The sequence below is a fragment of the Chaetodon trifascialis genome, chromosome 15 (assembly GCF_039877785.1).
Source record: "Chaetodon trifascialis isolate fChaTrf1 chromosome 15, fChaTrf1.hap1, whole genome shotgun sequence".
NCBI lineage: Eukaryota > Metazoa > Chordata > Actinopteri > Chaetodontiformes > Chaetodontidae > Chaetodon > Chaetodon trifascialis.
The window spans coordinates 11,905,276-11,922,639 of NC_092070.1; the positions used below are offsets into that span (position 1 = coordinate 11,905,276).

General features: G+C 42.4%; 2 protein-coding genes across 2 annotated transcripts; one reads left to right on the top strand and one right to left on the bottom strand.

Moving 5' to 3' along the window:
• Positions 1-1,111: 1,111 nt before the first annotated feature.
• pold1 (polymerase (DNA directed), delta 1, catalytic subunit) lies at positions 1,112-10,422 on the top strand. The gene is made up of 27 exons (XM_070981005.1): positions 1,112-1,192; positions 2,324-2,512; positions 2,618-2,731; positions 2,869-3,009; positions 3,174-3,299; positions 3,478-3,646; positions 3,816-3,930; positions 4,047-4,176; positions 4,316-4,482; positions 4,602-4,706; positions 4,832-4,972; positions 5,120-5,230; positions 5,385-5,576; positions 5,659-5,747; positions 5,847-5,963; positions 6,071-6,184; positions 6,489-6,636; positions 7,308-7,403; positions 7,518-7,655; positions 7,935-8,110; positions 8,432-8,584; positions 8,684-8,786; positions 8,891-9,023; positions 9,457-9,570; positions 9,669-9,721; positions 9,965-10,062; positions 10,170-10,422. Exons 2-27 carry the CDS (start codon positions 2,326-2,328, stop codon positions 10,255-10,257), a joined length of 3,318 nt encoding a protein of 1,105 aa, XP_070837106.1. The 5' UTR covers positions 1,112-1,192; positions 2,324-2,325; the 3' UTR covers positions 10,258-10,422.
• Positions 10,423-11,332: 910 nt separating this feature from the next.
• LOC139342884 (GTPase KRas) lies at positions 11,333-15,612 on the bottom strand. Its single transcript, XM_070980159.1, has 5 exons — positions 15,308-15,612; positions 14,958-15,070; positions 13,778-13,956; positions 13,198-13,357; positions 11,333-13,099 (listed from the first exon to the last, which is right to left on the bottom strand). The coding sequence occupies exons 2-5, from the start codon at positions 15,066-15,068 to the stop codon at positions 12,986-12,988; spliced, it is 564 nt and encodes a 187-aa protein (XP_070836260.1). The 5' UTR covers positions 15,069-15,070; positions 15,308-15,612; the 3' UTR covers positions 11,333-12,985.
• Between the last annotated feature and the right edge of the window lie 1,752 nt (positions 15,613-17,364).

Consider the following 17,364-nt stretch of genomic DNA (forward strand, 5'->3'; position numbering starts at 1 on the left):
TATGCAACCTGACACAGGCCCCTTGCAGACCTTCCAGGCTCATGAGGCTCCCTTAATAAAGTAAAATAAACCAACACCCAAGTGAAGTGACTCATCTCTGGAAATTGGAGTGTAAAATCACATTTCCAGTTTTTTAGACTACATCCCTTTGTAATTGTGCGGCAATACTGTTTAAACATTGCCTTTAGAGAGCTGCAGTCATATCAACAAATAATGACGTAATTTCACATAGAATTTATTTAAGACAGAAAAACACATTTCACAATTGAACACATTTACATTACCAGTTATATAATATACTTATCATCTTATTGTCAAAAATATAACAAGTTAGAAATTCACATGGGCTATAGGAGGCAGACTTAAAGCATATGTGTATATTTGTATTTTTAATCAGAATCAGAATCAGAATCAGCATTCCTTTATTGATCCCCAAGGGGAAATTGTTTTTTGTACAGTGCTCCACACAAAACAGAATTACAGATTAGAATAAAAAAGAGAGAAAGAACAAGAAGGAATAAATATATATATAAAGGCAATATTAAGAAACAGAATATTAATACTAAAGATATATGTAAATAAGAAATATACAACACAAATTAAGAAATATACAACACAAAATATGCAACACAATGAAATGTACAGTAATAAAAATAAGTAATATACTGAGTATATTGGATGTGCAAAAAAATGTGCAAAATGGAATCAGATGTGCAAAGTGAAATTGTAAAATATACAACAGAACAGTGTTAAAAGGTTTAACTCCTTCTTGTATGTTGTGTAATTTCATGCCTTAAACAAAATTTAAAAAACAACAAAAATTTTTGAGCATGGCAAACTGTTATTCTTAGATGAAGTCAATATGAAAACAAAATAAACGTAATCGATTTCTTACACTGATTGTTGAGTCGTTTTTCCCTCCCTCGCCTTTGCATACATTCTGACGTCATTTTGCCGGGAACACACGGCCCTTTTCACCTACTAGGTTTAGTCAAGTTTCTTCCAACTTCCTCTTCACTACCCGCCGTGTCGCCGCCTTACCAGTGTCGTCATTGTCTATTCCTTTACTATTGGGCCTAGTAACAAGGCGGAAATTTCCGCGCTTTCGTCGGTGAAAGTTCACAAATTGAAGACGAGTGGCGGGAGCTGCACTTGTCAGCTGGGGGGTGCTGCAAAGAAGTAACGTTGTGAGGTATGTAAAACTTGCTTAGAAACGTAGCAGACATTGATATTTGTCTGGGAAAGGTGCACAGTGAGATCAGTCCTCCGTTTTGGTAAGATCGGATTTGGCGCGTACTGCTCTGTGTTTACACTCGCGCGAGCTAGCTTGCTGCTTTAGCTCTTTCCCAAAGAGAGCATCTTCCTTAACTGTTAGTTTGGTTGAAAAATAACTTGACAGAAGCTCTTCTGCTGAAATGGTGAGGTCGATACATACTAAGTCTTACAGAGTATAAAAGTAACGCTGCATTGACGCGTCGAGAAGTTATTAACAACGACATCATTGAAAAGCTGTGGAAGACGCAACGTAGCAACTAAGGTGACAGCAGTTAGTAATGTTGTAATGCTAACTGTAATGTGTTTGTGACTTTAGGAGGAGTACAGCACCAGCCATGCTAGTTACATGGCTAATGGGCTAAAGTTACATGATGCGCAGAACGGAAGTCTGTTTCTCATTTCTTGGAGATTATTACCAACCACATGGCATGTAGTTAACTACTTTTCACCCCACAGTTATGTTTATGTGTTAATGGCATTGTCAAGAAAACACGTTTTCATGTTATGTTATCGAAAGTATTATAATCAAGGAAGTCATCATGGCCGATGTGTCGCTCTCTGCTTTCCCTTTGAACTGTGTCCAGGCTACCTGTTTCTCTAGTTAAAGCTGTTTTGGCCTTGATCCAATCCACTGAGATGCACCCTGTGCTTGTCGTATTAAATAATGCAACACTTTCATCAGTGACAGCACTGTGCTTGTTTCACAAATTACTCGCAGTGAAGCCCACTATAGCCTACACAGTTTGCATGTGCATTACGTGCCAGATATACTCTGAGAATACACGGGATGTTAACACAAGCTGAGCCAAGTCATTGTTTCTTTTCTTTTCTTTTCTTTTCTTTTCTTTTCTTTTCTTTTCTTTTCTTTTCTTTTCTTTTCTTTTCTGTCTAATCTTTCATATGTGCTGTAATGTCTTGGTAGTTTATCAAAATGTTAGCCCTATTTTCAGTACAATATGCAGAAGTAGTACAACATGAATCTGTTATTGCGATGACTCCGCCTCACATATCTAATCATCTTCTCATCTGCCTTCAATGTTTCTTGTAGACATGGATTATAAAAGGCGCAATGGTAGCTCTTTTACGGGCGCCGTGTCCCAGGCCAAATGGGGTAAAATGGCAGGTGAGTGGGAGGACAGTCCATCGCAGTTCGAAGAGGAATTATCCATGTTTGACGAAGTGGATATGGATGCAGAGGAGATGGAGGGGCAGGCAGGCCATGACGTTATTCCCATAGGTAGGTGTTTCACAACCAACTACACAACAGGTGGCATAAGTACAGTGTTATTTCAATAAATGCAGACATAATTCAACCGCAACTCTTCCCACTTTGTTTCTTCAGGTGACCTCTTCTCAGCAGACCTTAACCCCCGTTGGCGGCGGCCTCATGCCCCCCCACTGGACCCATCATCTGACACTCTGGTTTTTCAGCAGATCGATCTTGACTATTATTTAGGTAATTAGTATGGACATGACACAGGTGTCAGGAGTTGTCCTAGCTTCTTTGTTGATTGGGTCTGAATAAGAGTATAAACCTTTGTTCCTGCTCAAATGCTGTGACTGTATGTTGTTTTACACATTTGTGTTATGCAGGGGCAACGGTGGCAGGCATGCCAGGCCAGTCACAGGGAAAAGTCCCCATCATTCGAATGTTTGGGGTGACAGACAGTGGCAACAGTGTGTGTTGCCATGTCCACGGTTTTGCGCCTTACTTCTATGTTCCTGCACCAAGTGGTGAGTATTTGTCATTATCTCTATGAACAGCATGTATTTTGATGACACATTTGCTCAGTGCAATACCTTTTAGTCAATTACTAGCATGTCACTTCTGAATGATTTCAGCTTTTGGAGGGTAATCATTGCATTAATATTTCCCTCTTTCTGCTTTCTTTGAAAAGGGTTCACGTCTGCTTACCTGGGTGAATTTAAGAAAGAGTTGAACTCCGCTGTCCTGAAGGACATGAGATCCAATAAGGACAACATCTCCGTCACAGTGTTGGCTGTGGACATCACCCGCAAAGAGAGTGAGTACCAGTGATGTGCAGATGCTCCTGTGCGTTTGTTGTGTGTTCTTCGATAGGATTATTGTGAACTGAGAGGACTGATCCGAGTTCAGAAACTCAGAATGAGTCACATGCAAAGTAAAGTGACCATGCTTTTGTTACGATTCATGGAGTTAAGCTGATTTCCTCTCTCCTGCAGACATGTATGGTTACCATGGGAAACGTAGTCTGGATTTTTTGCGGATAACCATGGCGATGCCTCGTCTCATTGCCCCAGCAAAGAGACTGCTGGAGCAGGGCTTCAAGTTCGGACCCTTCCCTGCAGAGCATTACCAGTCCTTTGAAGCCAACATAGATTTTGAGATAAGGTGAGTCTTTGTGTGTGTGTTTTCTAGATTCACATGAGCAGACAAATTATTGTGGACTGACCACTCTGATACTGAGTTTTTATAAATTACTTTATTACAAAACAACTGGGGAGTAAAAGCAACCCTAAAACTGTATTTTTCATCTTAATGAGCCTCTCTGTGTTGTCAGGTTTATGGTGGACAGTGATGTGGTGGGATGCTGCTGGATTGAACTTCCCAAAGGCAAGTACAGAGTGCGTGAAGAGAAAGGCACGGGGAACACAGATTCTCAGTACACTGGCAAGGTAGGTCGAGTTCATGGCTCATACCACAATCTGGCCTGTCACTTGAACAAATGGCTGTCAGGCTACATGCGTCAGCGGTTTACTTCATGAACTTTTCCCCTTTTTTTGTCCTTCAGGAGTCCTTGTGTCAGTATGAGGTGGATGTTGGATGGACAGATTTGATAAGTCACCCTGCAGAGGGAGACTGGCAGAGGATCGCACCGCTCAGGGTCCTCAGCTTTGACATCGAGTGTGCAGGAAGAAAAGGTGTGTTTCTTTCTTTCACTCTTATTATACAGCATGCAAACTATTACCTCTAACATACCTTTTTGGATCGGAGGCTGAGTCATACGTGACAAACAGCAAATGCAGAGTTTGACTCTGACGTTTACTTGTTTCTTTCCAGGAATCTTCCCAGAAGCAGACAAAGACCCTGTGATTCAGATAGCGTCTATGGTGCAGCGACAGGGTGAGACGGAGCCCTTTATTCGCACTGTGTTCACCCTCCAGTCCTGCGCCAGCATCGTGGGCTCTCAGATATTGTGCTTTACACAGGAGAAACAGCTGCTGCAGGTATACACACTGGCTTAAGTAAGGCCATGCAAAAAGATAAATATTTTGGCATGGCTTCCTCGTTCCCTTTTCGAATATTTTATTGATCATTGTGTGTCTGTTGACGGCTTTGTGAGCAGAGCTGGGCAGAGTTTTTGAGGACAGTGGACCCAGACATCATCACTGGATACAACATCCAAAACTTCGACTTTCCCTACTTGCTCAACAGGGCAGCTGCTCTAAAGGTTAGATGGAGCCACATTTGTCTACTACTTCAACACAATACCAAGGCTTAGAACTGCCATATTGAAAGTAATGCACATAAATTTCTCCCCTGTTCATTCAGTAAAACACATTCTCTTGTGTTCAGGTGAACCTCTTTCCCTACCTCGGCCGTGTGCGCGGCATCAAGTCAGTCTTACGAGACCTAAACTTCCAGAGTAAACAGATGGGCCGCAGAGAGAACAAGACCATTAACATGGAGGGCCGGGTTCAGTTTGACCTACTGCAGGTGAGCTTCATCTACAGCAATTCAGTGTTATCAATCATAACCATAACAAGATTTACTATACGATTAGCATGTGGTGCATTGCTTATGTAAGAATGTTTTCAGGACAAGACTCTGCACACTGACAACAGTCTGATGTGTTCCTTTCAGGTTCTCCTCAGGGACTATAAACTGCGCTCGTACACACTAAACGCTGTGAGTTTCCACTTTCTGCAAGAGCAGAAGGAGGATGTGCAACACTCCATCATCACTGATCTGCAGGTAAAGCATGAACCACTAACCATGTATCTGGAGGAGAGCTGTTGTCTTTAAGAGCTCTGCAGATTCACATGGCCTTGTTAATAGATATTTAAACTCACATTGAGTTGGCACTGTTTGTTCACATCTATCCTCCCTCCGGTTTGCTCCATCACAGAATGGTAATGAACAGACCCGTCGTCGTTTGGCCGTCTACTGCCTGAAAGACGCCTACCTCCCACTGCGCTTGCTGCAGAAGCTGATGTGTGTGATTAACTACATGGAGATGGCCAGAGTGACAGGTGTGCCTCTCACCTACCTGCTCTCAAGAGGACAGCAGATTAAAGTGGTCTCTCAGCTGCTGCGACAGGTAACAAAAGCACGCACATGGGGCCGTTACTTTGTACATATAGATTTAAGAATGGAAACCATAAGTGTCTGTCCATATGTAGGCCATGAAACAGGACCTGGTCATGCCTGTTGTAAAGACGGAAGGAGGAGAAGACTACACTGGAGCGACTGTCATTGAGCCAGAGAAAGGGTAAGTACATCTGCTGGTAGTGTCAGTGTATGACTCTTGGTGTTGATGGATTTTGGTTCGTTCAAGCTTACCTTCCCTTCACCACCTCACTGTGCGTAGGTATTACAGCGTTCCCATTGCCACCCTGGATTTCTCCTCCTTGTATCCGTCCATCATGATGGCCCACAATCTTTGCTACACCACCCTGTTGCAGAAAGGCTCAGTGGAGAGACATAGGTGAGCAGATCTTTTTGTTATGTGAGGTTATCTTGAAAATCCAGGAGAAATTTGTTTTAGTTTAGTATTAACTTGAACTAATATCTGAAGTGTTTGTGTGTCTTCAGCCTCTCACCAGAGGACTTCATCAAAACTCCGACAGGTGATATGTTTGTGAAGAGCTCCTTGAGAAAAGGACTTCTACCTGAGATCCTGGAGAACCTGCTGTGTGCCAGGAAGAGGTTCGAATCATTCAGATATATCACAAAATCTATTCGACCTGAACTTAAGTGAAAAGTTAGGAATTCAGTAGACGAGAGTAGATGACTTCAGTCTAATATGGCACCTTGAAATTGAACTTGCTGTTAAGCTTATTAACTTCTTGATCCTCTGATCCTTGATCCTCCTTGTGTTCGATGCGTTTCCTCTTGCTGTGACAATCAGTTTTACTCAAATACAAAAATACAAAAGCGTGTACCAAAATAAACACATGAAACTCTGGAATGAAAGTCAAACGTCTCAGATGGTCCCACTGTCCTTCCACAGGGCCAAAGCAGAGCTAAAGAAGGAAACTGACCCTTTTAAGAGGCAGGTGCTGGACGGTCGTCAGCTCGCCCTCAAAATCAGCGCAAACTCCGTCTATGGCTTCACAGGTGCCCAGGTGGGCAAGCTACCCTGTCTAGAGATCTCGCAGGTGAGCACTTGACTCTGGGTCTCATGCTGATACTAGAGTCTTAATTGAAATTACAATACTGGCTTGACACACAGTTTTTTTATATGTGTGAAAATGACTTTGCACTTTTGGAGTGATTCTTTTGTTCACGCCTGATACAAGTGATTATGCAGGATGTGGTCTTGCAAGCTCTCTACTAACTAAGGCATTTTCAAGAGGAAGAAAGTCCTACGTACACACCCAAAAGGAAAGGCAGACATTTCATAGCTGTATTGTTGTACTTGTAATTTTTAAACATATAAGGAATGCTTGAAATTCTGGCCTGAGACGACAGTTTGTTCGCCGTGCAGAAAGAAGCTGTCCCCACGTGGCGTGTTGTCATGCTTCCCACTGTTCTGCACAGATGTAGTCAGAGCACAAACGGTAAACAACAAAGATGTAGGGCAAAGATTAGCGTTGAAAAAGAAGTCGCAGAACAGGTGGGAATCTAAAGAATGAAAACTCAAATCATGAACCACACCAGGCTGTGTTTCTCGCTGTTTTGTGGAAGGTTGACTTCCTCACAGCTGTTTTGGGATGAACTGCGAAGCTCATGGCTGATGATTTTCCTCCTTGGTGAGTCAAAGCTTATTCAAGCACAACAAATCATTTACTGATGACCTTATTTCAGTCTTTGCTTTCCTTCCATCTAGAGTGTCACTGGTTTTGGAAGACAGATGATTGAGCAAACCAAACAGCTGGTGGAGTCCAAGTATGTCATTTCCAATGGTTACCAAGGTGATGCCAAGGTGAGGAATACGTGGAGCTGCTCCAGTACTCACCCAAACCTACAGCCTGTTTTCAAAGGACTCGCTTTGTTTGTGTGTGTGTTTTTTTTAAATGTCATTTTTGAATCTTTAAAGGTCATTTATGGAGACACAGACTCCGTCATGGTTAAGCTTGGTGTTGCCACAGTGAGGGAGGCCATGGATATCGGGAAGGAGGCAGCAGAGTGGGTATCGTCCCACTTCACACCGCCCATCAAACTGGAGTTTGAGAAGGTACCATTTCTGCCCCCTTGATTTACCAAAAAGCACTTGTCCAAGCAACTTCATCATCTAAGGAAGTTGTGATTGAGTCGTTTCTCTTTTGGAGTAACCCTCGTGAAATAATTCCACCTTGTGACTGATAGTATATCTGTAGTATATTGAGGTACAAATATTGTCTGCTGAAACAGAGTTTTTAAGCTGAAGTGGGAGGATGAGATAGACGTGCAGAAGCACAGCAGCAGTTTGACATTGCAACGAGCTAACGAGAGCTTACTTTTGTCACTTCCTCAGGTGTATTACCCATATCTCCTGATCAACAAGAAGCGCTATGCTGGCCTCTATTTCTCCTCCAGTGCAGACACGCATGACAAGATGGACTGTAAAGGCATTGAGACTGTCCGCAGAGACAACTGTCCTCTGGTGGCTAACCTTATCAACACCTGTCTGCAGAAAATCCTCATAGACAGGTACACACACACTGTCTGTGGATAATGCAGTATCAGTTCCTTGTTATAAGATTTCATGCATCTGGAATTTTATTTTGAAATACTGAATAGAGCACCGTAATGTAACTTTTGTAACTGATCCTGGAACTATTTTGTCAGGTCTAAACTTGACATTCAGTGCTGAGCCCACTTTCTGGCTAATTGCTTAGACTTAGACTTTTACTTTATTGATCCCAATTTGGGAAATTATTTAGAATTAAAATGATTTATTTACCTGCTAGAATCTAACCACGCTGTTAATTTGTCGTGAAAGCAATCACAGCGGATGTGATGTTTTGTCAGGGATCCCCAGGGTGCTGTGGTTCACGCTAAAGAAGTGATCTCGGACCTGCTGTGCAACCGCATCGACATCAGCCAGCTGGTCATCACCAAGGAGCTGACGCGTACCGCCCAGGAGTACGCTGGCAAACAGGCGCATGTGGAGCTGGCTGAGAGGTGTGATTAACCACATTTACTTCAAATAGTACTCCAAGGAAAGATGCTTTGGTGTGGGAGATATGGGTGAACTGACCTGTTAATGTTGATGTTTTACAGAATGAGAAAAAGAGACGCTGGCAGCGCTCCAAACCTGGGAGACCGAGTTCCATACGTCATCATCAAGGCTGCAAAGGGAGCCGCAGCATACATGAAGTCAGAGGTCTGTAGCGTTTGATTATCTAAAAATAAGCATGTTTATTTCATTTGTGCATCCCCCTTTTCTTCTTTTATCCATCCTGATGATGAACCCACATGTTGCTTTAGGACCCCATCTATGTGCTGGAGAACACCATTCCCATTGACACACAGTACTACCTGGAGCAGCAGCTGTCCAAGCCCCTGCTGAGAATATTTGAGCCCATCCTGGGAGAGAGCAAAGCAGAGAGCGTCCTCCTCAGTAAGTGTTCAAACACACACACACACACACACACACACACACACACACACACACACACACACACACACACACACACACTCTGAATCTCCTCCGTGATGTCATGGAAACAGAACTCCTGACCAATCACAACAAGCTCAGGACCAGGAAGGAATCTGGGATATGAGTTCAGTTTCACACATAGGCACACGCGTGCACACACACACACACACACACACACACACACACACACACACACACACACACACACACACACACACAAACACACACACACACTGCACATTTCAGTCAAGAAGCTTATAAAAATACTCTCTTGTCCCAGTAGATGTAATATACATGTGCTTGTCAAATAAATGAGACTTGGCATGTGTTATCTTCTCAAGCTTGAAATGTAAACTTGATTTGAAAACCATTGATTTTTCGTGGTGTCTTTCAGAGGGCGACCACACGCGCTGTAAGACTGTCTTGACCTCGAAGGTCGGGGGCCTCATGGCATTTGCACAGAAGAGGAGCACCTGCATCGGCTGCAAAGCCGTGCTCAAGACGGACAGTGCGTGTCCTTAGAAGTTTAAGAATTGTTTTTGACTTCCACTTCCACTTACCCACTTATCCTCAGATGTGTGACATCTAACGTGTGTGTCATTGCAGCGGCCGTGTGCGATTTCTGTAAGAAGAAGGAGTCTGAACTGTACCAAAAGGAGGTAGGCAAGATGACTTAATACTTTAATATGTCGGTTTTCTCTACAAACAGGACTACAATTATCTGGTTATTGATTATGTTTGAAGAAAAATGTAATGTCTAATTTTGATACCCTAACAAATCTTGTCTCATTTTGTTGTTATGCACTTTTGGGCTGCTTTAGGCTAGTATGCTATTATTTGTTAGTATAAGAATTAAGGGGTCAAACCTAAAACAGACATAACATTTTGCTTGTAAATGACAGATCTTTCACCTAAATGCACTGGAGGAGCGTTTCTCTCGCCTGTGGACTCAGTGTCAGCGTTGTCAAGGCTCCCTCCATGAAGATGTGCTCTGTACCAGGTATGTAGAGCACAGATTTATTACAACTGTGTTTACTGCAGAGTCAAGGCTGAGCATGCAGCGGCAGCCCTTCATGTCCAGTAACACTGTCCTTTCCTCCTCCGCAGCCGGGATTGTCCCATCTTTTACATGAGGAAGAAGGTTCAGAAAGATTTGGATGACCAGGGCAAGCTGGTGTCTCGCTTTGGTTGGTGAGAGGCACACACACTCTCTACCTTCTTATGTGCCTCATTTCAGATGACCTTGGACTCTGGTCTAACTATTTGTTATGCCTTTTGGTGTTTGTAAAAATGCATATATATCACACTCTTTCTATGTTTTCTACTATGAATAAACTCACATTAAGTAGTGTCTTTTTGTAAAATGAAGTCAAGTGCAATCTCTTCTTTTGGGCTGAAAAGTACTAATTTAACAATGACTTCAACAGGCGTATTGGAAGTGACAACATTTACATACGTACAGGATGCTGGACCACAGTAAATGTGCCTGTGACATGTCCCGTGCATGGAGAGGGTTACAGTGTATTAACCTGCCAGTTCAGCTGTGCATGTATGCAATCATGCTTTGATGTCACAGTGAAAGTACACACTTCAACAGAAGTAATAATAGGAACTTCATTGCCACCCAGAACAAAAACCATGATTAATAACTGTTAATGACCCAAACTGGAGGTTGTGTCTGCTCTTTGCCTACTGTAGATGTGATATCGCTTGCATACTGCTTTAGTACAGCTTGTCATCATTGTTCACTTTAGAAAGATCAGAGGAAATCATTCCTATTTCCATGAGCCATCTGTTGAAATTGTGGACAATTTAAATTCATGGTTTACAAATCAGATGCTGTCATGTGGTCTCAACACTAGCCGCATCCTCGGGAAGACACAGCAGCTGTATGTTCTCAGGGGTCTCAGTTTTGGCATGAGTATCAAAACTCAGCTGCTCAGACTGCTTCAAAGGAGCCTAAAGACAGAGGCAAAAGTCACAACTTTGTGACATTTATATTATACAAGCCCAAAACATGATGGAGGACACCAGACCACCACTCACTATATCTTCGCTCCTTCAATCTAAAAACAAAAAAATGTTACCAGAGCATCAAATCACACACCGCCCGTCTCATTGTGTGCTCTCTGTATGAGAGCCAGAGTGCAAGAGTTTCTTGTCTTTCTAAGACACATGATCATAAAGTTGAACTGTGAAAAGAGTAGATCCACAAATTACTATTCAATTGTTTAAAAGAGCCAACCTGGATGAACAAAACAGACAAGGCATAAAAGCTGAAGACATTTACTTGTTCATTACAGCACAGTGCATTACAGATTTTACACAGCTGTCAGTGAGAGACTTCGTGTTGTCAAATCACATCTTTAGAGTTACTGTTTTAACAACGGAACTACAGATAATGACACAGCTGCTGGTTTAACACCACCATAAAGCAGCAATCCTTCATCGGTGGATTCGCTGGAGTTAGCTCACTGAACTTTGGTTGAACTCGACGGCAGTTTCTTAATGCAATGTTGGTTTTTAAATTGGGGAAAGCCGTTTGTAATGCTACAAAAATAGAAATTTAACAATCCATTACATTTAGGGTGATCGGAATTATCAAAGAAGACAAACACCGCTGTAAAACAAGAAAAAAAAAAAAAACACTGATGCCCTATTGAATATCCTTATCCAGCATCAAGTCTGATCTTCGCTGTGTTTCCCACCCACACTACATAGATTTAACCTGCACTGGCTTCAGCATCAGTGTGGTTTAAATGTCACAATCGCACACAGCTGCACGTGCTACATGCTCTGGCAGAGTGTGGTGGAGCATAAACAGTGCTTGGACACAGTGACGCAACACTGCAGCCACCAGCAATACTGGGTGTGACTTAACAACTGCATTAAATGTGGACTTTAGAATACAGCGTCACTGTGGAACAAACAGCAGGGCTGACACTCAGTAAGTTAATGATGGCGGGACACGATGGACGCAGGCATCGCATCTTAACCAATCATGTGACACAGCTCTCGGTTTGTTACTCCTCAGTTCCTGTTAAAACACTATATTCCTGAGTAACATGGCACTAACACAATCCTAAATTCCACCATGAAAACGGAACAGGAAATTAATAAAGTGCACCTATGGGTCTGGAACACAGTTTTGAGGCTTTGATACTGTGGTGATCCTATCCTGACGAGTGTTTTCTCTGACAAAAATCAAACAAACTAGACATTTCTGTTGTGTTTCAAGCCCCAGAGGACACACTAACCTATGAAAACACACGAGGGGAAGACATTTTTCTAAACTTCCAATCGCCTGGAAGCCAAATTTTTGACAGTGTCCTCGTCAATGCGACACTGCTTTCATGTAATTTGTGGGACTTCGTGGCGTCACGTGTACCGAGCAATCACATACAACTTCATCACAAATTTCACCACTCTAAACAAAATGTCCACTTCTAGAGATCTGGACTGAGTCACCTGATGAGACAGTGCAAAGTGTGGTGACGCACCACTGTGAACCCTGACCCCTAAATCGTCAACAGCAGCTGAACTGTTTAAAAACAGTGGCTGGAAAAATGACACTTAAAAGAGAGATATATCTTCACAGGCAAATTCTCATTCTGGGTCGTTGGGGAAAAAAAAAAAAGTTTCTAGTTGTTTGGTCATCAAAGCAAAGATAAGAAACAGCGGTGAATGGACACAGTGGATGAATTCATGACAAATTTTGTAAGTGGAAACTGGGACAGCAGTGGAAACCTATTTATCCACGTCTGCTTCCTTGTCCGGAGCTGCGCTGGATGTCTCCAACGTGACAGAGGAGGCGCAGTGTGTGAGGGGGGAGCATGAAACAAGTGCTGTAAGGGATGCTGCTGGTGTGTGTGTGTGTGTGTGTGTGTGTGTGTGCGTGTGTGTGTGTGTGTGTGTGTGTTTTGTTATAGTATGATGCAACGTCTCTGAGTGTTCTTCTTGCTCTTCTTGTTGCTGCGGTTGGTCTCCTTATATCTTCTAATCTCCCGTACTAGCGAATAGAAAGCTTCCTCCACACCCTGCGAGACAGATGCAGAATCATGTTAAAATTAGGCTAAAATTTTAGATTTGCAGGTGTTTCATTAAAACGCAGCTGTTACGGTCAGGTCTGACCTACCTGTCTGGTTTTAGCAGAGGTCTCAACAAATGGCACTCCGTAGCTTCGTGCCAGCTCCTGCGCCTGCCGTGTCTCCACTGTGCGGGTACTCAGGTCGCTCTTATTGCCCACCAGCACCATGGGAACACTGTCACTGTCCTTCACCCTGTTGATCTGCTCTCTGAGGAAGAGACACATGCCACCGTGAAGCACTTGTTACCCTTAAAGGTGATGAACCTGTGCGAGATATCTTTGCAACACTTCCTCTTTTCTTCTGTATTGCTTTATGTCAGTTCAGAAACATGAACCAGATTCTAGCACTACAAAGGCTGCTTCCTGATTAGCAGGAACTGCACTTGTAATTATCTGTATCTCATATCTACAGATGTGCTGAGTGTAGTTTTAAGTTTTGTGGGGTCAATCAATACAGCACATCTGTAGATATGAGATACAGATAATTACAAGTGCAGTTCCTGCTAATCAGGAAGCAGCCTTTGTAGTGCTAGACTGCCTAAGCCTGTACAGTACACTACACAGAGCTGGATTACTGACTGTACTTTCTTCCAGCTGTGTTTTAGTACTGACAATGGTCATCTTGTACCTGTAGAGGTGAACGTCCTCAAAGGACTTGGTGTTGTTGATGGCAAACACACAGAGGAAGCCCTCTCCTGTCCTCATATACTGGTCCCTCATGGCGCTGTACTCCTCCTGACCTGCAGTGTCCAGGATGTCCAACAGACAGGTCTCCCCATCAATCACCACCTGTTTTCTATAGGAGTCCTGTAACACAGCAGCGACACGATCATACAAGCAGTGCGAGCGCCAGTGGAGCGCGCCGTATGAATTCCCACATTCCCATGACTGCTGCGTCGTGTAGCAACAAGACCTCGCTGAATGGACTGTTTCGTAATGAGCCTGCAGAAACCTGAATTTTTGTTTTTTAAACATTCAACTATGAAATTACACGGTTAGCTGAAATACAGCTTTACATAATTAACACCGTCTCAAAATAGAGATTTACAGCCAACTTGTGATTTTTAGGCAATGATGTGAGAATCGAGATTACAATGCAGAGTCAACTGCTGATTTCTATGTTTATTTGACTCTAAGGAGAGCTTACAGGGGAGGCACTGCCAGGTTAGAATGAACTTTTAGAGGCACATTTTCACTGGTTTTTGAGCTGTCTGACGGTTTGACTGTTTGTATGTTTACTACAGTACCATGTTGCATTGCAATGTTTTACTCTGCTGCACTTATTTGACAACTATTGTCACCATGTGCTGATTGAGATTTTAGATAAAAAACATATCAGTTTATAGAATATGATGCATTGTTACAGCAGTTCAAATAAATTTGCTTTCCCCTCGACCAGCTAAGATCTTACATGTTTGTGGATTAGCAGTTCTGTAATATATAATAATAACAATGTGGTTTAAAAGCTGGACTTTTACCTATAATGTAACATTTTCACATTTATGTATTGCTATGTTTACTTGCGTTAGCAAACTTAAAAAAAACACCAAAACACTGATGCACTGGTGAAACACAACCTTATCCATATAACAATAAACTGCAAACAAATTACAGTGTCTCCTGCCACAAAACTGTCCAAGTCAAACACTGTAAAGGGAGGGGAAGGATTTAAGCACTTTTCCCCACTACTTGTTATTCAACTGATTTCCTGATTTGCAGCAGTAACACACTGATGAACACATGAAAGTGAACGCGGTTGTATCACACTCAGACTTTCCCGGGACACTGTCTGATGCTTAGTTTCTCACCTCAATGGTTGGATCATATTCATCAACAAAGTGGTTCTGGATGAGCTGAATGGTGAGCGCGCTCTTCCCCACACCTCCTGCCCCGACCACCACAAGCTTGTACTCGGTCATGCCTGGAGAGGATTAATCCAGCAGGTATCGGTTAGCCAATTATCAGGTGAACGGGAACAAATCTAAGCAGCTGACATTGCAGCCTTCCTGCCCACACTGACATGGCGAAGACACTGACCCAGATTTAAGGAGACTATCCGCTGACGTTTGTTGTCTTTAAGTGAAGTCTTCCTTACAGTTTATTTCTCGGTATGAATGAATGCTGGTGGTAAAAGTAGGAGTCGTTTAAACGTACTTACCTTTGTGTCGGATGTGTAACAGTTTGTGAAACGATAGCTGATCTTACGAATGAATAAATGAGATTAGCTTGCTACATAACGTTAGCCTGAGACGATTTCCTCATTCAAAACACTTGTAGGCAAACTTCAAGATATGTCCACAACTTGTTTTTCTGTTTTGTTCTCAAAGTATGAACTATAGATTTGTAAAGCGACTAGTAAAAATCTAACTTCATGTTATAAATAAATTAAAAGCCTGAATTCGGGCGAGTTCCCTTAGTCTTTCCTTCTGTCTCCATTGAGGTTCATTGAAAAGGGAGCGTTTTCACGTTAATCCCCCTCGTCAAACAACCAATAAACCGACAGCACGCAGACAGACGTCGCTATCGCCCAACCATAGTGGAGCTTTAGATTGCAACCCAGCCTAAAGGTGGCAGAACTGTCCAATCGCAAACAGGAGTATGCATAATTGGGCATGGCCTCTTCGGCAACTTCTGTCTTCTCACAGATGGCTCTTCTCAAGTCCACATATTTCGATGGACTGATATCTATTTTGATGACAGTCACCGTGAATAATAACTTAATCTGAAGTATCATCCAGTTCCAAGCATTATGAAGTCCAGCGTCATGTAATCAAGTTCAATAAATACTGCAATAAATAGTACATATGCGAATGTTTTATCTACCTTCATTCAAACACTGGGCAGTTAACAGATTTATTGCACTGGTGTCTTCTAAATATTTTATTTTGAACGTTTTTACCGGAAGTGTTAGTGTGTCTGCCTTGTCGTATTTGTCACTAGGTGGAGTTTACATGAGAGTTGAGTGATGTTCGAATGAGTGTTCACCGCCCTCCAGTGGTCACAACGGGAAACTACTACACCACATAGAAAATTACAACCTGATTGTGGTTCCTGTCAACCTCTACAAACACTATTTAGTCTTAATTTAAAGCTTATTGTTTTGGTAAAGATAAGGATTAAAGTTACTGTTTTAATTCACACTCACTGAGCTTGTTGTATTTGTCTGCAGCAGGCAACTGCATTTAGAAAAAAAATAATCTTAAAACCAACCATGCTACCTGCTCAGCACCAAATGACAAAGTTAACAAGGAAGTAGCTGGTGGACATAAGGCATTTTCAGACAACAGCCAGATATTTCCCTCAGGAGTTGGTAGAAACAAAACCTAAAATAAGAGTGAATATTGGACTTGGACTCAACAGGTGGGGTCTTCAGGTGCAGCTACTCTCTAAATTAGTGCTAATGTTGCTCAGTGTGCTGGATATGTTAAAAAGAAAGAAAAAGAAAAAAAAGAAGAAGCAACTGTTTAGCAATAAACTCACCAAAACAGCTTCTGCCAGCCAGCATCTGCTGCTCCCAAGTCATTAAAAAAAAAAAAAAAAAAATCACATTTAGCAGATTTATGAGCTGTTTTAATAACAGTTAGGACTACCTTACCTCCAGAGCTTCCAGACTCAAGCAGTTAAAGGCTAATGAGTGGGGAGAATCATGTGTGTCCTCTAGCGGCCATAGTTACGAACTGCAACGCCATATTAAATTCGTCCATACACCGTCAGTGGAGATATGATTCCTGACTTTGGGTGAGTACTTTCAAAATAAAGACCAAACTGAGGAACTACCACTTCCGGTCAATTCTTTCAAAATAACGACTAAAATGAAGGTATCAGGAAACGAACTAACAGAAATTCATGATAAAATTATGATGAGATGGTTATGTAAATTTGGAAGAACTGAATAATATTATAGAAATCACACAAATGAATATTTTGTGTATATTGGCTTCAAGCGCTTCTTTAAGATTTACTTTCAGCTGCACTGCACTGGACACACACACACACACACACACACACACACACACACACACACACACACACACACACACACACACACACACACACACACACACACACACACACACGGAGCAGGCATCATGCCCCACCCTCTGGTCCATCATACTTTCCTTGTCTGTGACGTCCATGTTTCTCCCTCACTCTCCCACTGAGTGCATCTGCTCTCCCATCTAATCTTTGCCTAAATCGCAGAGATAATCCAGCCTC

What these genes read in the sequence shown, in the direction of transcription:
- pold1 (XM_070981005.1), top strand. Translation starts at nt 2,326, where the DNA reads ATGGATTATAAAAGGCGCAATGGTAGCTCTTTTACGGGCGCCGTGTCC. An exon ending in GGACATCACCCGCAAAGAGA is followed by an intron (nt 3,300 to 3,477) that starts GTGAGTACCAGT and finishes TCTCTCCTGCAG; the next exon opens with ACATGTATGGTTACCATGGG. An exon ending in GGCTCAGTGGAGAGACATAG is followed by an intron (nt 5,964 to 6,070) that starts GTGAGCAGATCT and finishes GTGTGTCTTCAG; the next exon opens with CCTCTCACCAGAGGACTTCA.
- LOC139342884 (XM_070980159.1), bottom strand. Translation starts at nt 15,068, where the DNA reads ATGACCGAGTACAAGCTTGTGGTGGTCGGGGCAGGAGGTGTGGGGAAG. An exon ending in AATATGATCCAACCATTGAG is followed by an intron (nt 13,957 to 14,957) that starts GTGAGAAACTAA and finishes GCTGTGTTACAG; the next exon opens with GACTCCTATAGAAAACAGGT. An exon ending in CCTCTGCTAAAACCAGACAG is followed by an intron (nt 13,100 to 13,197) that starts GTAGGTCAGACC and finishes TCTGTCTCGCAG; the next exon opens with GGTGTGGAGGAAGCTTTCTA.